Below are 22550 nucleotides of genomic sequence, written 5' to 3' on the forward strand. Positions count from 1 at the left end.
GATGGCCGTCGATATCGATCAAGCGCGACGCATTCAGCGATACTATGAGAAGAAGCTCTACGACGCTACTGCCCAGCTGGTTGAGAACCCGGACTTTGAAGGTTGAGCTCTGGGTGATTTATATACCGAGACCTACCCAGTGTTGACACATTCCCACGTCCTGCACGCAGGAATGTTTCACGAGGACAAGAAGAAGGCTAAGTTCCGGGAGGGCCAAGGCGAACCGGGCGCTCCCCCCAGCGGAGAACACCAGACGGAGAATGGCGGTGAAGACGATGGCGATGGCGACGAAGCACCAGCGAAGCTGCTTGAGAACTCGGAGAGGCCCAGTATCGTCCAGGAAAAGCTCAAGGAGATCTTGACTCAGGTGAGATCAACATGCCGTTAACCCGACGTGGCCGTTTGATCGTTTGCAAAGCAATCTTGCTCACCCAACCGCCGTACGGCCTTTGTTGTGGTGCACAGGCACGCCAAGACATCAAGAGCATGTACGATGTATCGGTCAAAGTGCCTAAGACGGCGATCCGAAACACCTTTTCCACCGCCACCAAGACCTGGTACGCTGTGGACGTCGCTCGCTCCGCTGACGACGCCTTTTGACTGACCCGCGCGTGTCTGTTTGCTTTCGCTTCAGGCTGCAATATGCCGAGTATCATCCCTTCATCCGTAGCTGGGTCGAGATGGACCGGGCGTCGCGTCACCTGGCGTTCCTCGACCATCTACGGGTACAGTTAGACCAGTGTTCCAGTATATGCGTGAGTACAGAGCTGACTAGTCGGTGATCGGTGTGTCCTCCATACAGGAGCCCGTTGCTCACCCCGAGTACACGGTCATGGTGCGCAACGGACGGAGCTCGTGCGGTGGGCCTGCCATTCAACAGACGCCGCGCAAGGGCGGGTTCCGCGAGATGTTTCGAGCGTCGGAGGGGCGCCTCATCCTCTCCGTCGACTACGACTTCATCGAGCTGTGCACGCTCGCTTCCGTGTGCGAAGCGCGCTACGGCTATTCCAACCTAGCCGAGGTCATTCGCAAGGTAAGCTACCTTGATTCGATCGTCAGCGTTGGAGAGTAGTATTGCGTGGTGGTCTCACCATTGTGGTTTACCGGCTGCTGCGTACAGGGCGTGGACCCGCATTCCTTCACGGCGTCCATGTTCGAGGGCGTGGAACTGGCCCAGTTCATGTCGTGGAAGGACAGCGCTGACGGCGAGCTGCGCACCAAGTTCACGACCCTCCGACAGAGAGCCAAGGTATTTCACGCCGTCGTCTATTCGCCATCATCCACAGGCGCTAACCCAACACCGCTACTAGGCCATCAACTTCGGTATACCTGGCGGGTTGTCAGCTGGCGGGCTGCAGGAGTATGCCAAAACGGCCTACAACGTGGAGCTCAGCTACCCAGGTACTCGCCGGTTTCGTTTTTCGTTTCATTTTACGGCCCCATCGGGGCTCACGGTGCGCGTGGTGTTCGGGCGGCCTGCAGAGGCGGTGTTTTTCAAGAAGCGGCTGACCAAGGAGGTCTACCCCGAGCTGCACAAGTATCTGCGGGAGCGCGAGTTCGCTGTGGTGGCGCATAACCTGCAGTGCACGTGGGAAGAGTGCATTCCGGCGCTGGCTCTCAAGGCTCCTCGAGTCATGAGCAGTACGCATGCCACACTACTCAATGAGGGTGGGGGTGGACAAAAGATTAATGCGACCACGCGTGTTCCATGTGTGGCGTTACGCAGATGCGGTGAAAAACTTGATCCGCGGCCGCACGCTCAAGCTGACGGAGAGGCACAAAAGCGACGTCGAGTGGCAGAACAAGGTGTGGGAGGGGATCAAGGCCGTTTGCCACAATCCCGAGATCAGCAAGATGATCGAGGCCAGCAACAACGTCGGCAGCGACAAACTCTTCAGCCGGTTCGCCTCCTCTCTCTATCGTTGAATTCGCGTAAGCGGGCACTATCCTAACAAGATGGGTTTGCTTGCTTGCTTCAGGATCTTCGGTAGCAGCGTCACGACGCTCACGGGCCGGGTGCGCGGCTTCGTGACCTTCACCCAAGCCTGCAACACTCCGTTTTCTGGTTCTTTGCTCCCATGAACAACTCTTAAGCTTCGAGCTTCGCTCACACTTCTCTCCTTCACTCGCACAGGCCTGGCTGCGGATGGCGCCAAGCTCGCCATGTGGAATCTGTACATGGTCGGCTATCGCATTATCGGTTTCATTCATGACGAGGTACGGCCCTACCTCACGCTCGCTTTAGTCGTTGCGTCGTTTCTCAGTCGCATGCGCACCAGATTCTGGTGGAGATCGACGAGGACAGTGACTGGACGGCCGAGGCGCAGATGGTGGAGCGCATTGTGTGCGAGGCCATGCAGGAGCTCAACGGCACCATCCCCATCTCGTGCTCCTTCGCCCTCTCGCGCTTCTGGTCCAAGAGCGCCGAGGCTGTCTACGACGACAAGGGCCGACTCACCGTGTGGAAGGCCTAAAGAGAGAAGAAGAACGAAGAGCTCGCGAGCGCTCAGGTTTTAACTCCGACCAGGTTCTCTTTTTCATCAGGGCACAGCGCGCAGGAGGGAGGAGTAGTGGGAGGCGAGGTCCGGAGAGGCCGCGAGGAGCTCTTTGATGAGGGTGTGGTTGTAGAAGGGCGCCCAGCACGAGCGGAAGCAGGTCGAGTCGCGCCGGCACTCGGCGCTCCACGGCTTGTTGGCTCCGTTCCAGTGCAGCACCTTGGCCCGCACGAACTCGACCAGCGGTGGCACCATGCCCTTCGCTCCTGCGCGGAGAGACCACCACCATCAGCAATAGGAGCGAGAGAGAAGAAAAAGAACGACAGCGAAGAAAGAGCGAAGGGGGGGAATACCAAAGTGGCGAACGTTCCAGGAGCTGTCGAGCATGTGGAAGTTGCGGTAGAAGGCGGCCATGAGTGGTGGCTGGGTGCCCCAAGACCAGAGCTTCTGCTCCTTGTGCAGGGCCAGCCAGTGCTCGACGACGCCTGTTGTGGTCACCGCCGCGAGTTCGAGTTCGCGTGAGGGTGCGTTTCTTATCGGGAAAGGAACGGCGCAGGGGGTGGATGAAAAGGCTGGCGCATGATCGTACCAGTCACGTTCTGGCTTCGCCATTTGTCAAAATTGATGACCGCCACACCTGCATTGAAGTAGGGTTCATCCTTGTCGAAGGCTTTTTGCACGATGGGCGACTGTTGAAATCAACATTGGACGAAACGTGTCAAAGAGTTCCAGAAAGACAAAGCGAAAGAAAGAGAAGAAGGAGAGCACTTGCCTTCCAATAAAATGCATCTCCGTAGGTGTGTGGCAAGCCCTGCGCCACTGCATACAAAAACTCGTCCTGGCACACGACACGACCGCAACTTCGTCATCCAAGGTCTCACCTCTTCAATCGCCGTGTAGAGGTGGACTGAGGAAGCACCAGTACCTGGTGGTCGAGGATCGTTCCCAGCTCAGCGATGTTGCCCAGCATGATCGTGTCCGGGTCCAGGTAGACTGCTTTGGAGAGCCTTATTGGGGGGGGGTGTTCGTGAGAACCCGTGTCGTCCGCCAGAGGGGGGGGAGAACACACGTACTCGGGGAAGATCTCATGGAAGTAGAAACGGGCGTAGTTGTTGGGGTTGGCGTGGATCTTGGGGTCATTCATGACGCTGGGGTAGGTCTTGATGAGCTTTGCAACCCGCGCCGTGTCAAACCCCACGACCTGCATTTCCGCACGCACGCATCGCACACAGTCATTGTAGTGGCCATGGTTAGTAGGGTGAATTGGACGTGTGGTGAAGAAGAAAGCTTGCCTTGAAGGAAACGGTCTGCTTGGTAAACCGGCCCTTCGGGAAGAGCGAGTAAAGGAACTCCTGGAACTGCTCGTGGAGTTCGGGCTTGGCGTCGGCCACGATGTAGAAGGCCAACGGGTTGCTGGTGTGCACCTGTCCACCGGCACACACAAGCCGTGAGCCTACACAACGGAACGCTGGGAAAAAGAGTGAGGGCGGGCGGGCGGGTGGTACGATGGTGGAGTTGATGAGGGCAATCAGTCCCGGCATGTACTTCTGGTCTGACGATGTGATCACGTTGATTGTCTTGCCTTTCTTCACCTTGTGCAAAGCTGTTTCGAAAGTGGGGCGTCAATAATGCTCACGCACCACCGCACACGCACACACGCACACACGCACACACGCACACACGCACACGCACACACGCACACACGCACACACGCACACACGCACGCATGCACAGCGGTTGAGGCCACGTACATTGCATAGAGTTGTAGGTAAGAGAAAGAAGGGATTCGCAGGCGCGGTTGACGTTGTGCATGCCCTTGAGCACCAACGGAAAGGCCAAGACCGGCTCCTCGGTCTCCTCGTCTTTGGCCTCTTTGCTGACCCGTGTCGCTGCCACATTGTATTTTATTTTTAAAAAAATATTATTTTAGATTTTCTATTGTACTTAAAAATAAATAAATCGGCAAAAAAAAGAACGAAAGCGAAGAGCGCGGTACAGTAGGTATAGAGCCAAACGCAAGCTATGAGTAGCCAGACCAGGCCGAGCACCGCCAGCAGCATCTGCCGCTTGGAGACTGTTGGCCGCCATGACGCCTGCATGTGATGTCAAAAGAGATCGGAAGAAAGCCACAAGCCGTGAACTCGTGCGGTGACTCAACTGCACGGAGAAGAGAGGAGCCTGAGAAGATGGAGAACGACCTGTGGTACTGGTCGCAAGGGTGATGGTGACTTTGGTGGGGGCAGGTGCACGCGCACGGAGCCCGAACCTCTCGCGTGCCAAGCCATCGCTTGTCGCACGTCTGTACTCATTATTTAGTTTTTGTTTAACTTTTTTAGCCGCATTTCCTTTGCTAAAAACAAAAGGAAAGATTTAGTCAATTTTAAAAATTAGGAATTGGAAGTTGGTGGATAGCAAGTAGCCCCCCTTGGCTTGATCGGCCTTCTTTACGCACCAAAGGGGCTCGAAGCCCCTCCATCAGAGATGGATCGAGTGGATCTGGAAGAGGTCAAGGCCAATCTGTTTGGCAATCTCTCGAGGGAAACGGCAGATGATTACTGGACGTGCCTTCGTGCATTCCTTGCTGCGAAGCTCACCAAGTACGAGTTCGATTGCCAGATCTATGCTATCCTCGAAGGGCGTCAGGAGAGCGGTACAATTCCCCCCCCCCAAATTTCTATCTTGCATTAGGTGATTTTCGCCATGCTGACTTGCTGGCTCGACAGTGGCCTTGCACAACCACTTGATCAGGTCTCTCATCCGCAATGCCTACAACGCGGTGCCGTCGTTTGCGGTGCCGTCGAGCGGCCTAAAGCGCGAGAGCGATGCAGCTGCGGGTGCGCCCTCGGCCAAGCGCCTCAAGACTGCCGCTGCCGCCGCGGCCAAGGCAGCCGCCGCTCCCGGTGCCTCCAGCATCGTCCGTACGCGAGTCGCTCCTCGTCGGCCTTCGCCTGTCGTGCGTCAGCTTGGCAGCGGTGCGTCCCATCTTCTTTCAATCTGAGCCTCAGCTTTGGCGTGTCGCATGCTCACCACCACCACCACCACCACCACCACCACCACCACCACCACCACCACCACCACCACCACCAAACAGATCACCTGCGCCTGGCTCACGACTTTGGCGGCGCGACGTCACCGTCATCGTGGGCGCTACGCAACCGAATGTACAAAATAGCCACCGAAGCCGGCCTCACCGAAATCTCACCCGAGGCCGTAAACCTCATGACACACGCCATGGAGGTACCCTTCAGCTAAACACCTTCATCATTGATACACTTGGTTACTCTTGTACTGATCTTCTTCTTCATCATCTTCTCTACGCCAGCATCACCTCAAGGACATTCTTGACGCGTGCAAGCGAACGAAAACGCTCACACCATCAGGACTCGCAACGGCCGCCTCTTCTACCACAACATCACCAGCCTCCACCGCCTCCGCTCGCTCCTTCTCGCCACACACTGTATTTAATCAGCCCGAGGGCAACACCATCTCCGCACGGGACATGCTCACCATGGTGCAGCACCGCCCCTACCTGCTGGGCGAGGACCTGCCCGTCAACCAGGAGAGAATCCTCCTCATCCAGGAAGACTACTAGACCACCACACTCGGCCGCTCTTGCTCTCCCTCCTCCTCTTCATGGCACTGCTTTGCGTGTCCAGGTGCGACCACCTCGCAGCTCGCCAACAGAACATTCCTTTTGTGCACGACCACCGCACACACACGACTAGCTCAAGAACTTGTAACTCACATCCTTTGCCACACAAGCACAGTCGACAACAAAGTTGCCCCTTTACTAACAACAGCGTAGAACCACCCAGAGAGAGGAAGAAGATGGAGGGGGTGACCCACCATTACGTGAGCTTGCCTACTGGCGTGCGGTTGCACTTCGTGGAGTGGACCCAAACGACCACCAGCGCAGGCAGTGGCTCGCAAGCCTCCGGTGCACGGCAGCTGCCGCCCCTCGTGCTGTGCCACGGCTGGCCCGACTTCTGGTTCACCTGGCGCCACCAGGCACCGCACCCCTGCTTCTTTGCAATTATTTTATTGCATATATTTATATATATACGCACATATACATAATGCTGAAATAATAAACAATAAACAATAATGGCATTTATGAATTTTATTATTATTATTTCAGCAGGCATTGTAATAATACCAAGATATTCTGGCTTTATCAGATAAAGGCGCTTGGTGCGGCAGGCTATCGAGTGATCGCTCCTGACCTGCGCGGCTTTGGCGAGTCGCAGGGTCCTCACGAGGTAGGACCGCTCACTGTCGAACTGCCACGCGGCCATTCTCAGAAGTGGTGGTGGCCTGTGTCCACAGGTCGAGGCCTACGGCTTGCAGGAGGTCGCTGGAGATCTCGTCGCCCTCCTTGATGTCCTGGACATCGCCAAGGCAGTGTTCATCGGCCACGACTGGTAGTCGCCCACGGCACCTGCAGGCATAACGTTGTCCTCCTCGCGATGACTCACTCACCCTCTCCCTCAATCAATCAATCAATCAATCAATCGACGCAGGGGAGGTGCGGTGGTCTGGGCGATGGCCGTGCATCATTCAAGCCGCGTTCTGGGCGTCGCGGCGCTTAACACCCCGTTCTATCCGCCAAACCCGGAGCGCAACCCCCTGACCGCTATGACCGAGAAGCCCGGCAACTACGACTACCAGCTCTACTTCATGCAGGAGGTACGACGTAACGTGGTCGATAACGTAATCTGATTCCGTCATCCGATCGAAATGAATGGACTTTTCCCCTACTAGGGAGTGGCGGAGGCTGAGTTTGAAAGGGACGTGGAGTACGCCTTGGCCTGCCTCATTCGGTCGAGCCACCCCTCAGACATGGCACCTCTGCTGGAGGCCAAGACGCGCCTTTCCACCGCCAATGTCCGCGAGCGCGGTGCGTCACACCACCGCAGTTGAGACTGACGCGCCGCTACTAACTTTCATTGTCTCTGCAGGAGGCATGCTGGTCGGTTTCCCGCCGAAGGAGAAGATGAAGTACAGCGTGATGTTCACGCCAGCCGAATTCCAGTACTACGCAGACACCTTCAAGAAGAGCGGGTTTCGGGGAGGGCTCAACTGGTATCGGTATGTGCAGGCCACCATCACCATCTCTTTTGCATGAGCGCGCATGATCTGGCTCATGAGCTGCGGGGGAAACCATTCAAGGAATGTGGAGAAGAACTGGAGGTGGAACTGCGCACAGGCGAGCCACAAGATTCTTCAGCCATGCCTGATGGTCACAGCGGGCAAGGACAGAGTGTTGCCTCCCTCGGCCAGCAAGCACATGGAGCGATGGGTACCTACCGGCCCACCATCCAGCATGCACACGATTGCTCACGTCCAGGCCGTGCTCCTCAATTGCCCATCCAGATCCCGAGGCTGTCAAGGCACCACATTGAGGAGTGCGCTCACTGGACGCAGCAGGAGCATCCGCAGGAGGTACAGACCGACTCACTACAGCACTTGGTCACCCAAGGCTCTGGTTCTTACCGCGCTGATGCGCGTCATAAACAGGTCAACCGCGCGCTGTTGCATTGGCTTAACTCGATCATCAACGACCCAAAGGCGGCCAAGCTGTGATACCACAACGCAGTGCCTGCTGTTTCACAACATCATCACAAACATTGAAAGCTGAAATCTGCATCTGCATTCTCTCCTCCAACAGTGGTGACCTAGAAGTTGAGTCCGGAGAAGGACTTCTGCGCAACACCGCACGCGTCCTTGCCGAACTCGAGGTACATGTAGCCCTTCATGCCTGCCACGACAGTCACAGTCACGGGAGCAGTGAGCCGCAAGCTCCACCACTGCTGCTGCTCCAGTTTCTCTCAGTGAGGGGGGATTATTGGACATACCCCACTTGTCTCCCCACGAGTTGCGCAGGATCCAGTAGGGCGGGTTGGCTTCCAGGTTGTACCCGACTGCCAGCAGGCAGTGGTTGAATTCAGTGCCGCAGCCCTGGGCCGGGAAGACGCCCCCTGTAGCACACGCACTCAAGTTCGGCGTGAGTGGGACCAATGGTAAGGGTTGTGGTTGGTGATGAGGTTCGTGCCAGTGTAGGACATCCAGTTGAACGCATCAACGCACACCGTGATGGGGCTCAGGTAGGACAGAAAGCCGGTCTATGAGCAAGCAGTCAGTGCGGTAGGGTGGGAGGACAAGAGAAGCAGGGGACAGCCAAATGGGTACCATTATAGGCTCACTGCCGAAGCGGGTGACGAGCATATAGCCCCAGATCTTGGCCGCAATATCGCTTGAGTTGAAGGAGCAGCGGTCAGTCTTTGCCGTGTAGGGATAGGAGGCTGCGCTCTCCAGACCGCCAGCATTCATGATCGACTGATAGTAGCGGTTGTGGTGGGTGACGGTGAATGAAGGTCGCACGAGAAGCCCAAGGCGAATGGTGATCCATACCTCGAAGCCCTCGTTGGAGATACCGCCATCGCAGCCTGAAGCGGCCAGAGCACAATCGATAAGCTGTTGCGCAGACATAGGAATCAGACCGTGGCCAGCAATGGCCCACAGAGATTCAAGGTTCTCAGCCACAGAGAACGCCCTGCAGAGGGAGGGGGTAGAAGGCTTAGTCTCACACTTCGGACTCGCGTAGACGTGACTACGAGGGTGCGCCAGCACCGCCACACGCACAGAGAAACGCACCACCCAGAGCCACAGTCCCCTTGATCGTACACCGGCGTCAGAATGCCGGTCTTGTTGCGCCAATCGAACGTCTTTGGAATCACTACCGGGGTTGGGAAGGGGCTTGGGCTGGCCTGTGTTCCTTGGCCCACGGGGAAGCCAGGCTTCTTCATGAGCACTCGTTCCTTGAACTCAGTGGGCGTCATATCCGAAAACTGTGTAATGCCGAACTGCGTCTTCTCCTGCAGCGAAGTTAGAGGGCTAACATCACCACGGTTCTGCAGGAGACTGTACTTGAGGGGGAGGGGCGTACTCCATATTTGGCGTTGAATGCCTCAATCTGAGCGAGGTTATGAGTGAAAGCGGCGAGCCGCTGCTGGTACTCGTTGTCGTTGGCGTACTTCTTGTTGAACCGACCCACAAAAGCATAGAACTGCTCCTTGGCGTCCACTTCAACGTGGAGTGCGGCAGTGGAGGCTGCAGCGAGCGACAGCACCACCAACACTGCAAAGTTCAGGCTACTCTTCATCAGGAGGGGTGCCAGTGTTCTATTTTTCTTATCGCACAACAAGGCCGCGTTGCCTTTTGACCAAGAGGCCGCGTTGTCCAAACGTGGAAGGCCACCCTCTTTCGGCTGGCCGTACTGGCGTCATCAGGCGTGCGTGATCGGGACAGAAACCGTTCCGTAAATAAACGATCTTTGAAGATTAAAATAAACTATTTAATTCTCGTAACTCAAGATCATGAATGGACAGCCGATGCCCTCGGGGATGAGCGAGCAGGAGCGGGAGGACGTGCTCGCCGCCTCCGAATTCATCACCATACAGATGGACCTTTATAATCGGTATGTGCCGCCGCATGATCTTTAATCCTCCAATTCATCTTCTCTAAAAAACTCATCTCGGCCTCTGCAGAGTGCTGGGGCGATGTTGGGACAAGTGCATCGCGCACTACTGGGACAAAGACCTTACGGTGGGCGAGGGCTCATGCGTCGATCGATGCGTTGTGAAATACATGACGGTGCAGCGGACAGTGGCCAAGCGAGTGCTGGGCATTCGGGCTTGGACAAAGCGAGAAGAGGAGCGACAGAAGGTTATCCAGAAGCTGAGGGACAATCAGATGTTTGGTGTATAAAATCTTGGCGATTCAAGCATGGATGAAAAAATCGTACAGAGCAGGATGGAGTGCATCAGCAGTGGCCCACCTTGTCGCGAGGAATGAGACGCAGCTCGCTGCCGTGTCGCAGGAAGATCTGGCCAGCCGTGCCCTGAGGGTTGATGCCAGTGCCGTCGTTCGTGATGACGGCAGAGGTGTTGGCAGCAACGTCGAACTCTTCGGCAGCGAAGCGGATGACGGCAGTGAAGGGCGTCTCCTCGAGCACCTTCACGATTCTGTACGGAAGCTTCGGGTCAGAAGCCAACGTGATCTTGAACGTCACCTTGGCCTGGCTGGCGGCGGGGGCGGAGGGAGCCGAAGAGGGAGCCGAAGAGGTTGCAGACCTGATGGGAAAAGGAAATGATTCCATTTACATTAATTCTTGATGTGGTGTCTCCTGTTCTGTTCCATGTCCCTCAGCAAGCGAAGGGGAAGGGCCTTACATGGTGTTGGTGGATGCGGTGTGTGGATTAACAAGAACTCTTCTTGTATGTTGTCTCTGTTGCTGACGTCAGCCCAAGTCGCTGGAAAAGAGAAAACAGGTGGAAAAGAAAAATACAGAACGGAGCGGAGGAGCGAGATGAAGATGAGGCCAATCCACCGAGCCCGCTTGTCCGCACCCTTAGACACTATGCTGCAGTCCAACATGGCGTTGCCGCGTCTTGGCGCTTGTGGCAAGGTTGCAAATCTCTCCTTTTTCTGAGCCTCATCTTGCGTACCGGCTTGGACTCAACGCGGACCTTTTTTATTTCTACACAGATGCCTGGTGCGCACTCGACAACACTTCTTATGGGACGCTCAGCGTATCGGGCAGAGGCCAGGGCTTCTTCGCCTTTCTCTTCGTCCTCCGGTGTTCTCTTCACCCCCTTCTCTGCCACTACTGGTATGCCGAGTGGTTGCGCACGTCGGTTCCTCGCCACGAAGCAGAAGGAGGCCACGAAGCCCAACAACAAAGCAGGATTCAAGAAGCCAGGCAACAAGCAGCACCACAACACGTACGTGTTTCTCCACTTGTGAGTTCGCAACTGTGGGCCATATAAGCTGCTCACTCGGCCGCACAGTCCCACATACAGTTCGAGCGGCTCTCGCACTGGCGCTAAGGCTGGAAAAGGCAAGCGACCGGGCAGTGAGTACGGCACATCGCCTTCTTATCAAACCTTTTGCATATACAAGCTCGTCGTTCGATAGTCGCTCACAAGACTCACCTACCTGCCCACCAGGCCAGCACCCGCTGCATCGGGCGCTCCAGACCCGCAGCTGGAGAAGGAGATCAAGGCCATCCGCGCCGAGACCAACCAATCGGAGAGGCGAACGAAGCTCTACTGGCTCGTGGACAAGCTCGACAAAAGAGGGAGAGCCCACTCATACAACATCAAATCGATCGACATGCGTTTCTTCACGTGGCTCATCGGCACACTGGGAGATCAAGGCATGCTCAAGCAGGCACTACTCGTACTCGATAAGATCAAGGCCGCCAAAGGTACCTACCCACTTTTAAAGAGCGACCGTGAGACTGTCTAGGCCCAGACTCACATACGTGTATGGTGTGTGTGTGTGTGTGTGTCAACAGTGAAACCGGACGCCATAATCTACAACTCGCTCATCAATTCCTGCGCCAAAATGAATAGGATGAAGCAAGCGCTTCACATTTACGAAGACATGCGAGCCCAGGGCATTCCAACCGATCAACGCACGCTCTCCGCCGTAATGAACGTTTTCTCGAGGATGGGCGACATCGGTACGCACATCCGCGACCGTGGCATTGGTGGACAGAGTCAGAGAATGACATGCTCTGCTACTTATGTGCAGATCGCGTAAAGACGCTCAAGGCGGAGATGGAGGCGAGCGGTCAGAAGCTTGACTCGTTCAACTACGGCTGCGTGATGAAGGCCTATGGACAGAACGGGCGAGTCGAAGACCTGCTGGCGCTCTGGGACGAGATTAAGGACAAGGAGAAGGCCGGACAGCTCGATGTGGACTCCTACCTGTACACCATCACCATCGGGAGCCTAGGCCGTAACGGCCAGATCAAGGATATGCTCAACCTGTGGCACGAGATGAAGGCTCGCTCACGCTCAGTGGAAGGGTATGTTTGCACGCACTCACGCACCACATCGCACACGTTCGATACAAAGATTTGAAAGCTGAGATTGACAATTGGGTGGTTAGGCGGAGGCTGCGACCCGATGTTGTCTCGTATACGACGCTGATCGACAGCCTGGGCCACAACGGCGATATCGAGCGAATGATTAGCACCCTTGCAGAGATGAAGCATGAGGCGGCCCTGGAGGAACAACGGCTCAAGGAGGAGAAGGAGCAACGCGCGCTCAACATGGAGATCGAGCCCTTGAGTACGCAACCGCTGCGCGTTCGCATGACATATACTCTTCTCATCATGGGCCTCACCTTTGTTGTTTTTTGTTTCTCCGCGCGTTGCGGTCCACAGAGGAGAAGATGCCCAAGTTCGAGCTTTGGCCCAATGAACAGACCTACACCTGCATCTTCAACCACTTGGGGAAGGCGGGTGAGGTGAGGAGGATCGCCAAGATCTACGACGAGCTCAGACGGGGCGCCTCCTTCCAGTTCAACGTGCAGGTCTACACCGCGCTCATCAACGGGTACTTAACATCGGCCCCCGTGTATTCTCGCAGCCCTTGAAAGAGGCCATGAGCAGCTTCCTGATGCACACATGTGTGGGCGCACAACGACAACAACAGGTTTGGCAGGGCTGGCGACCTCGCGCGGATGCAGAAGGTCTATGATAGGATGAGGCAGGAGGAGATCCGACCTACCGCGCAAACCTACACAGCGCTCATCGAGGCCTTCACAAAGCATGGTGCGCCTTGCGAAGATTAGTTTGGTCGTCATCAGCATCAACGCACCCAAGGGGATGTCTGACGCGCATGTCTTGTTGTGCGTAGGCTCGCCGTATGGCGTGGTGGACATGTGGAAGCAGGTCAAGCACCAGACCTTCCTGCCGGACTCGCGCCTCTTTCACGCGCTCGTGAAGGGCCTCCCCGCGGACCGGCTGCACGACCTGCTGGACGTGTTCTGGTTCATGAAAACGCAGCAACACCGGGTGACGCCCTTCATCTACGCGCGGATCATCGACTCCATCAAAGGCGCCAAACGTGACGACGAGGTGCGTTTCCCATTCCCCCATCTCCTTTCCTCGTTACCAACAACATCGCACTCACCACACACACACACACACACACACACACAAACACACACACACACACACAACACGAACGTGGCGATAGATGGAAAGGGTGGTGGCGGAGCTGGAGAAGGAGGGCGTGGTGGAGTCGGTGGACCGCGCCACCTGCCAGGCCATCGCCGACCTGTGGGAACGAAGAGGCAACAACGCGGCCAAACGAGCCCTGTGGATCGAGAGGGCCAAGCACGCCCGCGAGTTCGTCCCCAGCAGCGGCGGCAGCGACCACGCGGTGGGGGACCACGCTGGCGAACAACACTGAGCTCAGTGGCGATGGTGAACACCAGAAAGAAAATGCGAATGCGTGCAAGCCCTGTGATCGTGGACCAGTCAGTGGTACACCTCGCCGGCTAAGGTCTACACGGCAGGTCCTCCTTTGGAAAAGAGGAGTTGAGTGGGCGGTGAAGTGGTCCACGAGCTCGGGGTCTTGAGCTCGCGGTACGGGTCGCCGAGCACAAAAGTGATTCATCACGATTTTCCTTTTCCTTTTTCTTGGATTTTCTTTTTCATTTTCTGCTGTCTTCGTTCTTCTCGTCGTTGCGTAGCCGCAAAGTGCCCTTGAAGACACGAGACACCGCCTGCATAGCTACCCGGGTGACGCGAAAACAAGATCATAGCATTAGAAGATTCGTCTACGCATCATCGGCCTGGAGTGACACCGCGGCAATCGATCTCTTTTCCCTTCTCTTTTCCACACGTTTTCGTTATTCTACAAACATAGAGAGAGATCGATACAAAGCAGACTTACGGGTACGGCTCTTCACCCCCCCCCTTCTTCTTCTTCTTTCCATCCTATTCGTGCGTGTTCTTAGGATATTCATTTATTAAAAATGACAATTTCCCATTGTTATTTTTTCTTATTTAATATTAGAAGAGAGGACAGGCAAGATGGAGCACAACAGCGGGAGGCCGCGGGCGTTTACGACCACGGGGAGCCACATCGGAGGAACGACAAGAGAGGAGGAGGACCCCATGGCTCTGCAGATGGATGGATCCGCACAGCTCTCCATTCTCAACTCCCTCCTCTCCTCCACCAACAAGGCCAAGTTTCTTGTGCGCTCCCCTACCTCTTTGAACGTTCGCTCTTTTGTCGTTTTCGTTCTTTTCTTGAGTGCCTTGGCACCCTCGTATTTTCCTCTATTTTGCTTCAACAAATCTCTTCCGTCACACCAGACGGTCACCTTATCTCTCTGCCTGCTTTCTTTTTTTCTGTTTTTCTTTGTTTCTTTGTTTATTTTATTCGTTTAATAATCGTTTAAATGGCATCACGTGTGCCGCCCTAGGTGCCCTCGTCGATGGTGGCCTTCACCGGCTACGAGGACAAGGTGAAAGAGGAACAGTGGTTTCGCACCGAACAGACCACCCAGCAGACCTGGGTTCAGGTTCGCGTCCGCTCTGCGCTTCCTTCATTTCACTCCAATGCGTTGATGGATTTGTATGCGTGTGCGGTGACGCGTGTGTGCATGTGCGGTCGTGTGTGTGTGTGTGTGTGTGTGTGTAGTTTCGCGAGGAAGACGAGCCGTGGCCGCTGCAGATAAAGCACGAGGAGGGTTACGTGCGGGAACAGGGGGTGGAGGGCGAGTACCAGACACAGCTGAAGAAGGACGGGTTCCCACTCGTGGAAAAGGACAAGTACAAGTGCTACTACCGCGAGTACTTCTTCTCGCCCGACAAAAAGGAAGACCTCATGCGTACGACACACACCACCGCACACGCACCGCAGCACGCACATAGCTTGGTGGCTAACTACTCCGATTTATGTGTGTAGGACACTATGTGTACATGAGTCGGTTGGAGGACGAGGAGGTGAACAACATCGGTTCGGTCATCATCTGCTGCGAGGCCAAGCCGTCTCCGCCCGTCCCCCTGACAAAACACTCCATCAAGGCCCTCGTCTGGTCCAAGAAGGTTACCGTCACCCTCCCCACTCACACCTACGCCCGTCCTCCCCCTCGAACTCAAACGCTCATACATGCCGCATGCCGTGCAACGTCACAGGGCCAAGAGCGGGTCACCATTGGACTGAGGGCGCTCTCCGAGGTACTATCTCTGCTTGCGAGCGGCTTGGGCTTGTTAGAGCAATATTTTTTATTTTTATTATTTATTATTTTCTTTTCATAATAATTGAATTCTTTTTGTTCTTCCAGTCCGGATCGGTGATCAAGGCGATCAAAGAGGAGGCACCCTATCTTCAGCCCATCCGCTTCAATCGCATCAAGTGCGTTGGAAATTGGTTACACTGTTTGTGAATATCGCCGCGGGCGCGACTTACACTCTGGTAACAACGTTGATACTTTTAGGGACTCGCTGGTGGTGAAGGAGAAGCTGTTGACGTACGAGAAGCAGAACGTGCAGGTCAACTACAAGTTCGGCGTGCTATTCTCGCGCGAACACCAAACGACGGAGGACCAGATGTACAACAACGGTACCCCTTCGCCAACCTCCTTCTTCTTGTTGAGGCTGACGTGGCTTACCGAAAGCTGTTGAGCTAACGCGCGTTGCATTATGCTGTCATGTTTGGGCGTGTCCACGTCGCAGAGCACGGAAGTCCAGCGTTTGAGGAGTTTCTGGACTTTTTGGGCGACAGGATAAAGCTGGAGGGCTTTCAGGGCTACAGAGGCGGCCTTGACGTCAAAGGTCCGTTCCGCATCTGTTCACAGAGATGTGTGAATGTCTCTGACTAGTTCGTTCGTTCGCTTTCGTTCTTTCTTGTAACTCTTCCGTTCTTCGTTCTTCGTTCTTTTTGTATCTTTAGCCAACACGACTGGAACGCACAGTGTACATACGCAGCACAAGGGCAGCGAAATCATGTTCCACGTCTCAACTCTTCTCCAGTATTATCCCAGCGACGCTCAACAGGTGCGCCCCAACATTATCTGCATATTTGTCCGCTTGTGTGTGCGTGTGCGTGTGCGTGTGCGTGTGCGGTGTGTGCTTGTGTGCGTGTGTGCGGTGGTGTGTGCGCTTACGCACTTTTCCTTTCGAAAAAGGTCGAACGGAAGCGACATTTGGGTAACGACGTGGTGATGATCATTTTCCGCGAGGGCGAGAACGAGCCCTTTTCGCCCAAGTGGGTCCGCTCCCAGTTCAACCACGTGTTCATCGTGGTCACCCCGGTGGCGCACCCCAAGGGCAAGCCCGGCACCTGGTACAAGCTCGCCATCTCGTGCAAGGAGGGCGTCGTCCCCTTCCAGCCCCGCCTCCCCTTTCCGCCCTACCTCCGCAAGGGCAAGAAGGCCCGCGAGTGGTTCCTCTCCAAACGTACGTTGGGCATTCCCCCTTTCTTTTTTTTTAAGTCCGATGTTCGTAACGTCAAGTGGCCTTTTTTTAACTCCTAATAGTGGTCAATGCGGAGAGGGCCGCGTTCCACGCGCCCGACTTTGTGCTCAAGTTCCGTAACGCGCGTAAGATCCAACTCCGAAACATCATCGAGGAGTGCCAGTCGGAGAAAGAAGGGTACGTACCGACCGACTGCAGAGGCCCTTGTGAGGGAGGCGGCCCGCGTTCACGCACATCTCACGAACCGTCATGGTGGCCCACGCCCGCAGATTGTTGGCGCGATCAATGACCGGCTCCAAGATCAAGAACATTGCCAAGGGCGCGAAGGCAGTCATCCACAAAGGCGACGAGGGTCGATCTGGTGGTACATCGCACGCTTTCTCTTGAAAAAAGTGAGCACATCATCACACGCTCGTGTACGTGTGTGTGCGGTGGTGCGTGCGGTGGTGCGTGTGTGTGTGTCGGTTTGTGTTCTGTCACAGAGGAGGACGGGGGCACGATCACCTTTATGGCCAAGTGGAAGCTCAGCGAAGATGCGAAGCCCGACAACGTCATCGTCGACGTCACACCGCGCGAGATCGTGTTCAAGGACCCGCGCAACGACTTCCGGGTCGTGGAGAAGTACAACTACTTCCAAATCAAGCGATGGGCCATCGGTGCGCTTCTTCTTCCTTTCGTTGTGTGTGTGTGTGTGTGTGTGTGTGGCGCTGACGAGTGTTGTGGTTGACAGGCCAAGGCGTGGTGGGACTCGACTTCGGACCCTATCGAGACAAGGGCCTCCTGAAGCTGTCGACGGACCGAAGCGAGGAGATCGGCCTCCTGCTCACCGAGTACATCAACGTCATCAAGACCCAGATCGACAAGAAGAAGGAGACCGGCGGCGGCGGCGGCAACGGCTCGATGGGGCCGCGCGGGGGCATGCCGCAGGTGAGCGGGCTGCGCGACGAGGCCGAGGCCGGGAGCGCCGACGTACTGCCGCCGCCGGTGATGATGCGCGCCACGATGCGCCCGTCGGCAGCGTCGCCGGGGTCGCCGTCGCTGGGGTCGTCGCCGTCGTCGCCCTATCGGTCGCCCGCCATGCCCATGGCCGCGCCTGCCTCACCGCGTGGCCACTCCGTCTACTCCGCGTCTGCACAAACCGCACTGGTCCCATTTCCCTCTCATCCGCACGCCCACGCGCACGACCACACACACACACAACGACTGACTTCAATTTTTGGTTGGCTTCGTACAGCCGCCGCGCTTCACGCAAGTGGCGCTACATCCAAAGGCCGGTAACGTCCTGCCGCCTCGCCCACCGCCTCGCGCAGGCGGAGGGGCAGGAGACGCGACCATCGCGGGCGGCTCGTCGTCCCCCCTGCCGGCCACGTCGCCCTTCTCCTCCTCCTCCTTCCCCTCCAGCTCGCCCCTCTCCTCCACGCCGTCGCCCTCCACCTCCCCCTCGTACAGTACCATGTCGTCGCCGCCCCTGGGCACGTCGCCCTCGGGCGCTCCGCCGGTGGCGGCGCGACGACCCACCCCGCCGAGGCCGCCTTTCCCCGTGGCGTCGTTCGGCGAGCCTGCAGCGCCCGCGTCGGAGTTGAATATTTCGGTGTCGGCGCCGCCGTTCTCGCCCTACGCGCCGGCGCCGGCGGTGGCGACGGGCGGCGGCCCGAGAACGGCTACATCGCTGTCGCACTCGGCGCCGGCCAAGGTGCTGCCGCCCGTGCCGCGCAAAGTGCTGCCGCTCCCGCCCGCAGCCGCGCAGTCACCACCGACGGTCGCGGTCGATGCGCCGCGACGGCCCAGCACCGAGGAGTCGACCAGCAACAACGATGGCGGCGGCGGCTCGGCCGACAACCTTGACGGCGGCGACGGTGAGGACGCGCCCCTGCGCCCACCCCGGCCCGCTCGCCCCATTCAAAAGTACGCTTTCAACACCTCACCTGCTCTTTCGGCGTTGAATGGGCGTGGCTGACCGCCTGGTGTTGCGCGTGTGTGTGGGTGCAGGCCTCGCGTGCCCGACTTCCTGAACCAGCCCGTCGCGCCTCCGCGCACCTCGTACCGCAAGTCGCGGAAGGGCGGCAGCGTCATCGGCAGCCCTTACTCAGGTACCATCTCGCACAAGAGCGCGCGTGGCATTGGCGTGTGTTGCGTGCGGCGTGTGGCATAGGCGTGTGTCGCGTGTGCGGTGTGTGGCGAGAAAGTGGAGAGTGAAAATGATCGTATTGCATTGTACGCGATGGCGAGCAGGAGCGACGATCCGCGTGAGCCGGCGAGGGCAGCGACCGGGTGTGGGCGACAGCGGAGAGTTCGGATCGTCGGACGAAGATGGCGGCATCAACTCACCCTCCGACCTGCCCTTCCTCGACGCCGAACTGCCGCCCATCCCCACCGTGCCGCCCCGCAACCGGCCCTCACCCCCGGTACCCCCGCGCGAGAAGAAGGCCGCCGTGTAAGTAGCTAAATATGACAACAAATACAACAATCGCGTGAACGAGAACACACCGCGTAGCGCGTGGTGACCGGCGGGTGTTCACTTCCAGAAATTGAGCAGACTGGTCTGCCGCCGAGGCGGCTTTCCCTCCTCGGGCTGCTGCTGCTTCGTCTTCGGCGAAGCACGTTTGGACTTCTTCGTAGGGCTGCCCTCCTCCTCCTGCTCCTCCTGCTCATCCGCCTTCTGCTTCATGTTGGTGAGGGATCGCTTCTTGTCCGGACTCGCTCCGCTTCCTCCCGTCGATGTCGATGTCGATGTCGATGTCGATGTCGCTGTAGGGGACGTCGTCAAGGGAGGTGCGGGCAGTTTCCACTTGGCGGGAGGGGTTGGCCAGAGAGGGTGCAGCTTCCGCTCGCTGAACTCGCCATGAATAGCGAAACTCACCGTTTTCGTGAGGCACGCAGGCTTGATCTCGCCTGTGGTGTTGCGCGTAAGCAACAGCTGTGAGTGAAGAAGAAGAAGAAGCGAGGGATGTGCACCTATGAAGCGGGATGGGTGCACTGACTGCTGGCGTTCGTTGGCATCGATGAAGGTCATGAAGAGTTCCTTCTTTGCTCTTGTCATCGCCACTGCGCCAAGCGAGAGTGAGGTGGGGGATGGCGGATGGGATAACGAGTGGTACGATCATACCATAGAGGAGCCGCCGCTCCTCCTCAATTCCGGCATCTCCAGACTTGTGACTTGGCAGCACGTCTGCATTGCACCGCGCCACAAAGACTTTGAAGCCGCAGAGTGAGGCACAACCAAACGGTTGAAATAATAATCATAATACTAATAATAATAATAATAAATATTTAAGAAGATGAGACACGACGAGGCGCGGTCAGGACGAACCGATGGGCCATTCCAGGCCCTTGGCCTTGTGGATGGTCATGAGAGCCACGGCCTTTCTCGTCTTCAACCGCTGCTGCTCACTTGCGCTGCAGCAAAGGAGATGTGGGCAGTCTGGGTGAGCTAGTGATGGGGATGACAATGATGACGCTGATGATGAAAGGCTCATAGCATGCATGTGCGTACCTGCTATCGTCGTTGTCCTTGTCCGGACTGATCGACTCGATGAAGTCCCTGATGTGATCGGTGCTGGACTCTGGACTCTGAAAGGAGCGGGCAAGCGCCACCAGCTCGCTCACGTTCTGCTCTTTGGCCCGTCCTTCGTCATGCGCAATCTCCCCCTCCTTCATCACTTCCTTTTTTCTTTTGTTTCCGCTTCTTCCTTCTCGTCGATGTCCGTGTCCTTCTCCTCCGCCTTCTCCTTTGCTTTCTTCTTCTTCTTCTCATTCTCCTTGTTTAGCCGTTGGTCGAGCTTGTAGAGATGCTGGCGGTAGTTGATGCCATCGAGAATGTAGGTGATGGCGGCTTGCAGCCCCTCGGGGCCTCCTCGGCCGGCGCAATCTCGCAGGCCCTGGACCAGGCTCATGAACCGGCCCAGCGATTTCCTCCACGCAGCTCCGCCACCACCACCGCCACCGCCTTTCTTACTTGTCATCACCTTCTTCTTGCTACCAGAGTACTTTGGTTGCTCTGCTTCGCCGTTACCGCCACCATTTTCCTTACTGCCGGCGTTGATGCGTTCACAGGCCGAGTGGTAGGACTCCCCCTCTTGCCTAGCTTGCTTGATATGAAGTTCGGCTTTCGGGCCGAGACCGCGCGTGGGCTTGTTGAGGACCCTGTGATCAAGGGTCAATGGTGTACATACACCAGCACTGCAGATCATGGCCTCGATTGAAGAAAGAATGGGCGTGCACTATACCGCATGAACGCGCCGTCGTCGTCTGGATTGACAGCGAGGGTCAGGTAGGCCAGTACGTCGCGCACTTCTTCCCTTTCGCCCAGGCTCTTCTCGCCCATCACAAAGAACGGAATTCCCGCCCTGGGGGGCAGAGAGAGAGAGAGAGCGAGAGAGAGAAGAGAGCAGACACCCATAGTGGTGAGCAGCAAGGAAAGCAGCTTAGAGAGCAGCAAAGAGTTACGTACTCCTGGAATTGCTTCTTCACGGCCTTGACAACGAACTGGCTTCGGTAGAGCACAGCGACATCGGCCGCAGAGACCGCGCTCGCACGCAGAATAAGTATCTTTCTGGGGTGAGAATAAGGTAGTAGGACGTTACATCATGAACGGTCAACAAGCTGTGCGTGCCACTCGCGATCCTACAGCGCCCACATTGTGCGGAAGGGAGTCAACCTTGTGATCGCTAGGGCTTCATCAAATTCGTCTCTGCATTGCACAACCTGAACTGGATCGCCGAGGAGGTTGGTGCTCTTGATCTCCTTCTCCACTCTTGCTTCATTGTGCTTCATGTGATCGAAGGGTGAGTGCGGTGCGGTGCGGTGCGGTGCGGTGCGTGCGTGCGTGCGTGCGTGCGGTGCGAGGATTTAGTGAAAGAGAAACCTGAATGAGCGAGGCGGCTGCTTCTGTGATTCGTTGGGTGCATCTGAAGTTCTGGCTTAAATGTTTGCTCTGTGGGCATCGAGATGGGGGGAAGTGCTGTTCGAGCTCTTTGATGTATCTGGGTTCGCTTCCCTGTTGAACGCGAGAATGGGTACGGTAAGTGAGCAAGCCGTGAGCGAGCGCCGTAGTGCCGCGGCGATCTGGCGACAAAGGTGTACGCCGTACCTGAAAGCCGAAGATGCACTGGTCATCGTCGCCCACAACAGTGAGGCGGCCAGATTCGTGTCCCAGAAGCTTGAGCACAAGCTCAAGCTGCTTGCAGTTGGTGTCCTGAAAGGGGCGTTGTTCGTTGCCTTAGAACCCAAGCACCACGGCCAACGGGGGTCAAACCTGGAATTCATCGACGAGTATGTAGCGGTACTGCCCCCTGTGCTGCTCCAGCACCTCGGGTGACTCTTCCCACAGTTTCAATGTGAGGTTGATCATGTCGGCAAAGTCGATCTGGGGCAGCAGTGGCGGAGAGGATCAATCACAATCAACATTGAAGCAAAGAAGGTAGTGGCATGTGTAAGATCACTTAGCTGCAGTACCTTGTGCTCTTTGTTCAGCATGACCTCATACTGGGTTAACACGTACTGGTACTCACCGGCGTATTTGCCGGGCTTGCTAAGCCTGGTCTTGTTCAGCCAGTTCTGCATCTCCTTCAGCTGTGGGTGGTTGTCCCCCTTGGCTGCTGTCTTGCCTCTCTGCGCATCGTACTCGTTCAGCAGCTTGTTAACTGCCGTCCTCTGCACCGACTCACGGCCGAAGAGTCAGCCCACATCACACCAAAGACCTTAGATGCAGAATTGACACCACCACGGAAACCGACTGCACAACCTGTTGGCTCTGGCTGCACACGCTGATG

At 56.6% G+C, this 22550-nt stretch overlaps 10 protein-coding genes and 1 pseudogene across 10 annotated transcripts; 7 read left to right on the plus strand and 4 right to left on the minus strand.

The window, feature by feature from the left end:
- Position 1: 1 nt before the first annotated feature.
- On the plus strand, positions 2-2474 carry ACA1_322130 (uncharacterized protein; the record flags this gene model as incomplete). Its single annotated transcript, XM_004336081.1, has 13 exons — positions 2-101; positions 171-329; positions 509-557; positions 635-725; positions 881-1033; positions 1121-1249; positions 1359-1401; positions 1483-1641; positions 1727-1806; positions 1846-1901; positions 1980-2065; positions 2135-2217; positions 2265-2474. The coding sequence occupies 13 exons, from the start codon at positions 2-4 to the stop codon at positions 2472-2474; spliced, it is 1398 nt and encodes a 465-aa protein (XP_004336129.1).
- A 66-nt stretch (positions 2475-2540) lies between these two features.
- ACA1_322140 (glycosyltransferase 8 domain containing protein 1, putative) lies at positions 2541-4780 on the minus strand (the record flags this gene model as incomplete). The annotated part of the gene is made up of 10 exons (XM_004336082.1): positions 2541-2761; positions 2849-2980; positions 3085-3184; positions 3421-3502; positions 3569-3696; positions 3800-3919; positions 4001-4098; positions 4247-4366; positions 4544-4588; positions 4762-4780. 10 exons carry the CDS (start codon positions 4778-4780, stop codon positions 2541-2543), a joined length of 1065 nt encoding a protein of 354 aa, XP_004336130.1.
- Positions 4781-4976: 196 nt separating this feature from the next.
- Positions 4977-6087, plus strand: ACA1_322150 (uncharacterized protein; the record flags this gene model as incomplete). The annotated part of the gene is made up of 4 exons (XM_004336083.1): positions 4977-5145; positions 5219-5413; positions 5587-5732; positions 5818-6087. The coding sequence occupies 4 exons, from the start codon at positions 4977-4979 to the stop codon at positions 6085-6087; spliced, it is 780 nt and encodes a 259-aa protein (XP_004336131.1).
- Positions 6088-6323: 236 nt separating this feature from the next.
- Positions 6324-8078, plus strand: ACA1_322160 (epoxide hydrolase 2, cytoplasmic, putative; the record flags this gene model as incomplete). Its single annotated transcript, XM_004336084.1, has 9 exons — positions 6324-6484; positions 6637-6754; positions 6822-6916; positions 7058-7181; positions 7257-7392; positions 7454-7583; positions 7665-7794; positions 7869-7937; positions 8013-8078. The coding sequence occupies 9 exons, from the start codon at positions 6324-6326 to the stop codon at positions 8076-8078; spliced, it is 1029 nt and encodes a 342-aa protein (XP_004336132.1).
- A 92-nt stretch (positions 8079-8170) lies between these two features.
- Positions 8171-9657, minus strand: ACA1_322170 (papain family cysteine protease subfamily protein; the record flags this gene model as incomplete). Its single annotated transcript, XM_004336085.1, has 7 exons — positions 8171-8253; positions 8351-8453; positions 8585-8617; positions 8685-8941; positions 8996-9048; positions 9150-9370; positions 9442-9657. 7 exons carry the CDS (start codon positions 9655-9657, stop codon positions 8171-8173), a joined length of 966 nt encoding a protein of 321 aa, XP_004336133.1.
- A 229-nt stretch (positions 9658-9886) lies between these two features.
- On the plus strand, positions 9887-10262 carry ACA1_322180 (Tim10/DDP family zinc finger superfamily protein; the record flags this gene model as incomplete). Its single annotated transcript, XM_004336086.1, has 2 exons — positions 9887-9972; positions 10043-10262. 2 exons carry the CDS (start codon positions 9887-9889, stop codon positions 10260-10262), a joined length of 306 nt encoding a protein of 101 aa, XP_004336134.1.
- A 55-nt stretch (positions 10263-10317) lies between these two features.
- Positions 10318-10653, minus strand: ACA1_322190 (annotated as a pseudogene).
- A 515-nt stretch (positions 10654-11168) lies between these two features.
- Positions 11169-13762, plus strand: ACA1_322200 (pentatricopeptide repeat domain/PPR repeatcontaining protein; the record flags this gene model as incomplete). The annotated part of the gene is made up of 10 exons (XM_004336087.1): positions 11169-11278; positions 11357-11413; positions 11504-11763; positions 11854-12021; positions 12093-12369; positions 12453-12634; positions 12730-12901; positions 13001-13119; positions 13205-13425; positions 13547-13762. 10 exons carry the CDS (start codon positions 11169-11171, stop codon positions 13760-13762), a joined length of 1782 nt encoding a protein of 593 aa, XP_004336135.1.
- A 626-nt stretch (positions 13763-14388) lies between these two features.
- On the plus strand, positions 14389-16899 carry ACA1_322210 (Rap/ranGAP; the record flags this gene model as incomplete). Its single annotated transcript, XM_004336088.1, has 11 exons — positions 14389-14553; positions 14784-14882; positions 15002-15191; positions 15269-15408; positions 15499-15540; positions 15648-15718; positions 15801-15925; positions 16039-16137; positions 16256-16359; positions 16491-16761; positions 16856-16899. 11 exons carry the CDS (start codon positions 14389-14391, stop codon positions 16897-16899), a joined length of 1350 nt encoding a protein of 449 aa, XP_004336136.1.
- A 165-nt stretch (positions 16900-17064) lies between these two features.
- On the plus strand, positions 17065-19217 carry ACA1_322220 (uncharacterized protein; the record flags this gene model as incomplete). Its single annotated transcript, XM_004336089.1, has 6 exons — positions 17065-17143; positions 17262-17435; positions 17510-17895; positions 18014-18684; positions 18769-18869; positions 19012-19217. The coding sequence occupies 6 exons, from the start codon at positions 17065-17067 to the stop codon at positions 19215-19217; spliced, it is 1617 nt and encodes a 538-aa protein (XP_004336137.1).
- Positions 19218-19427: 210 nt separating this feature from the next.
- ACA1_322230 (UvrD/REP helicase subfamily protein) lies at positions 19428-22341 on the minus strand (the record flags this gene model as incomplete). Its single annotated transcript, XM_004336090.1, has 14 exons — positions 19428-19610; positions 19640-19696; positions 19757-19824; positions 19886-19948; positions 20090-20175; positions 20273-20405; positions 20810-20922; positions 21006-21125; positions 21230-21331; positions 21437-21546; positions 21644-21775; positions 21869-21973; positions 22034-22144; positions 22234-22341. 14 exons carry the CDS (start codon positions 22339-22341, stop codon positions 19428-19430), a joined length of 1491 nt encoding a protein of 496 aa, XP_004336138.1.
- Positions 22342-22550: the final 209 nt, after the last annotated feature.

The sequence above is a fragment of the Acanthamoeba castellanii genome (genome assembly GCF_000313135.1).
Source record: "Acanthamoeba castellanii str. Neff unplaced genomic scaffold scf7180000084459, whole genome shotgun sequence".
In the NCBI taxonomy this organism is placed as follows: Eukaryota; Discosea; order Longamoebia; family Acanthamoebidae; genus Acanthamoeba; species Acanthamoeba castellanii.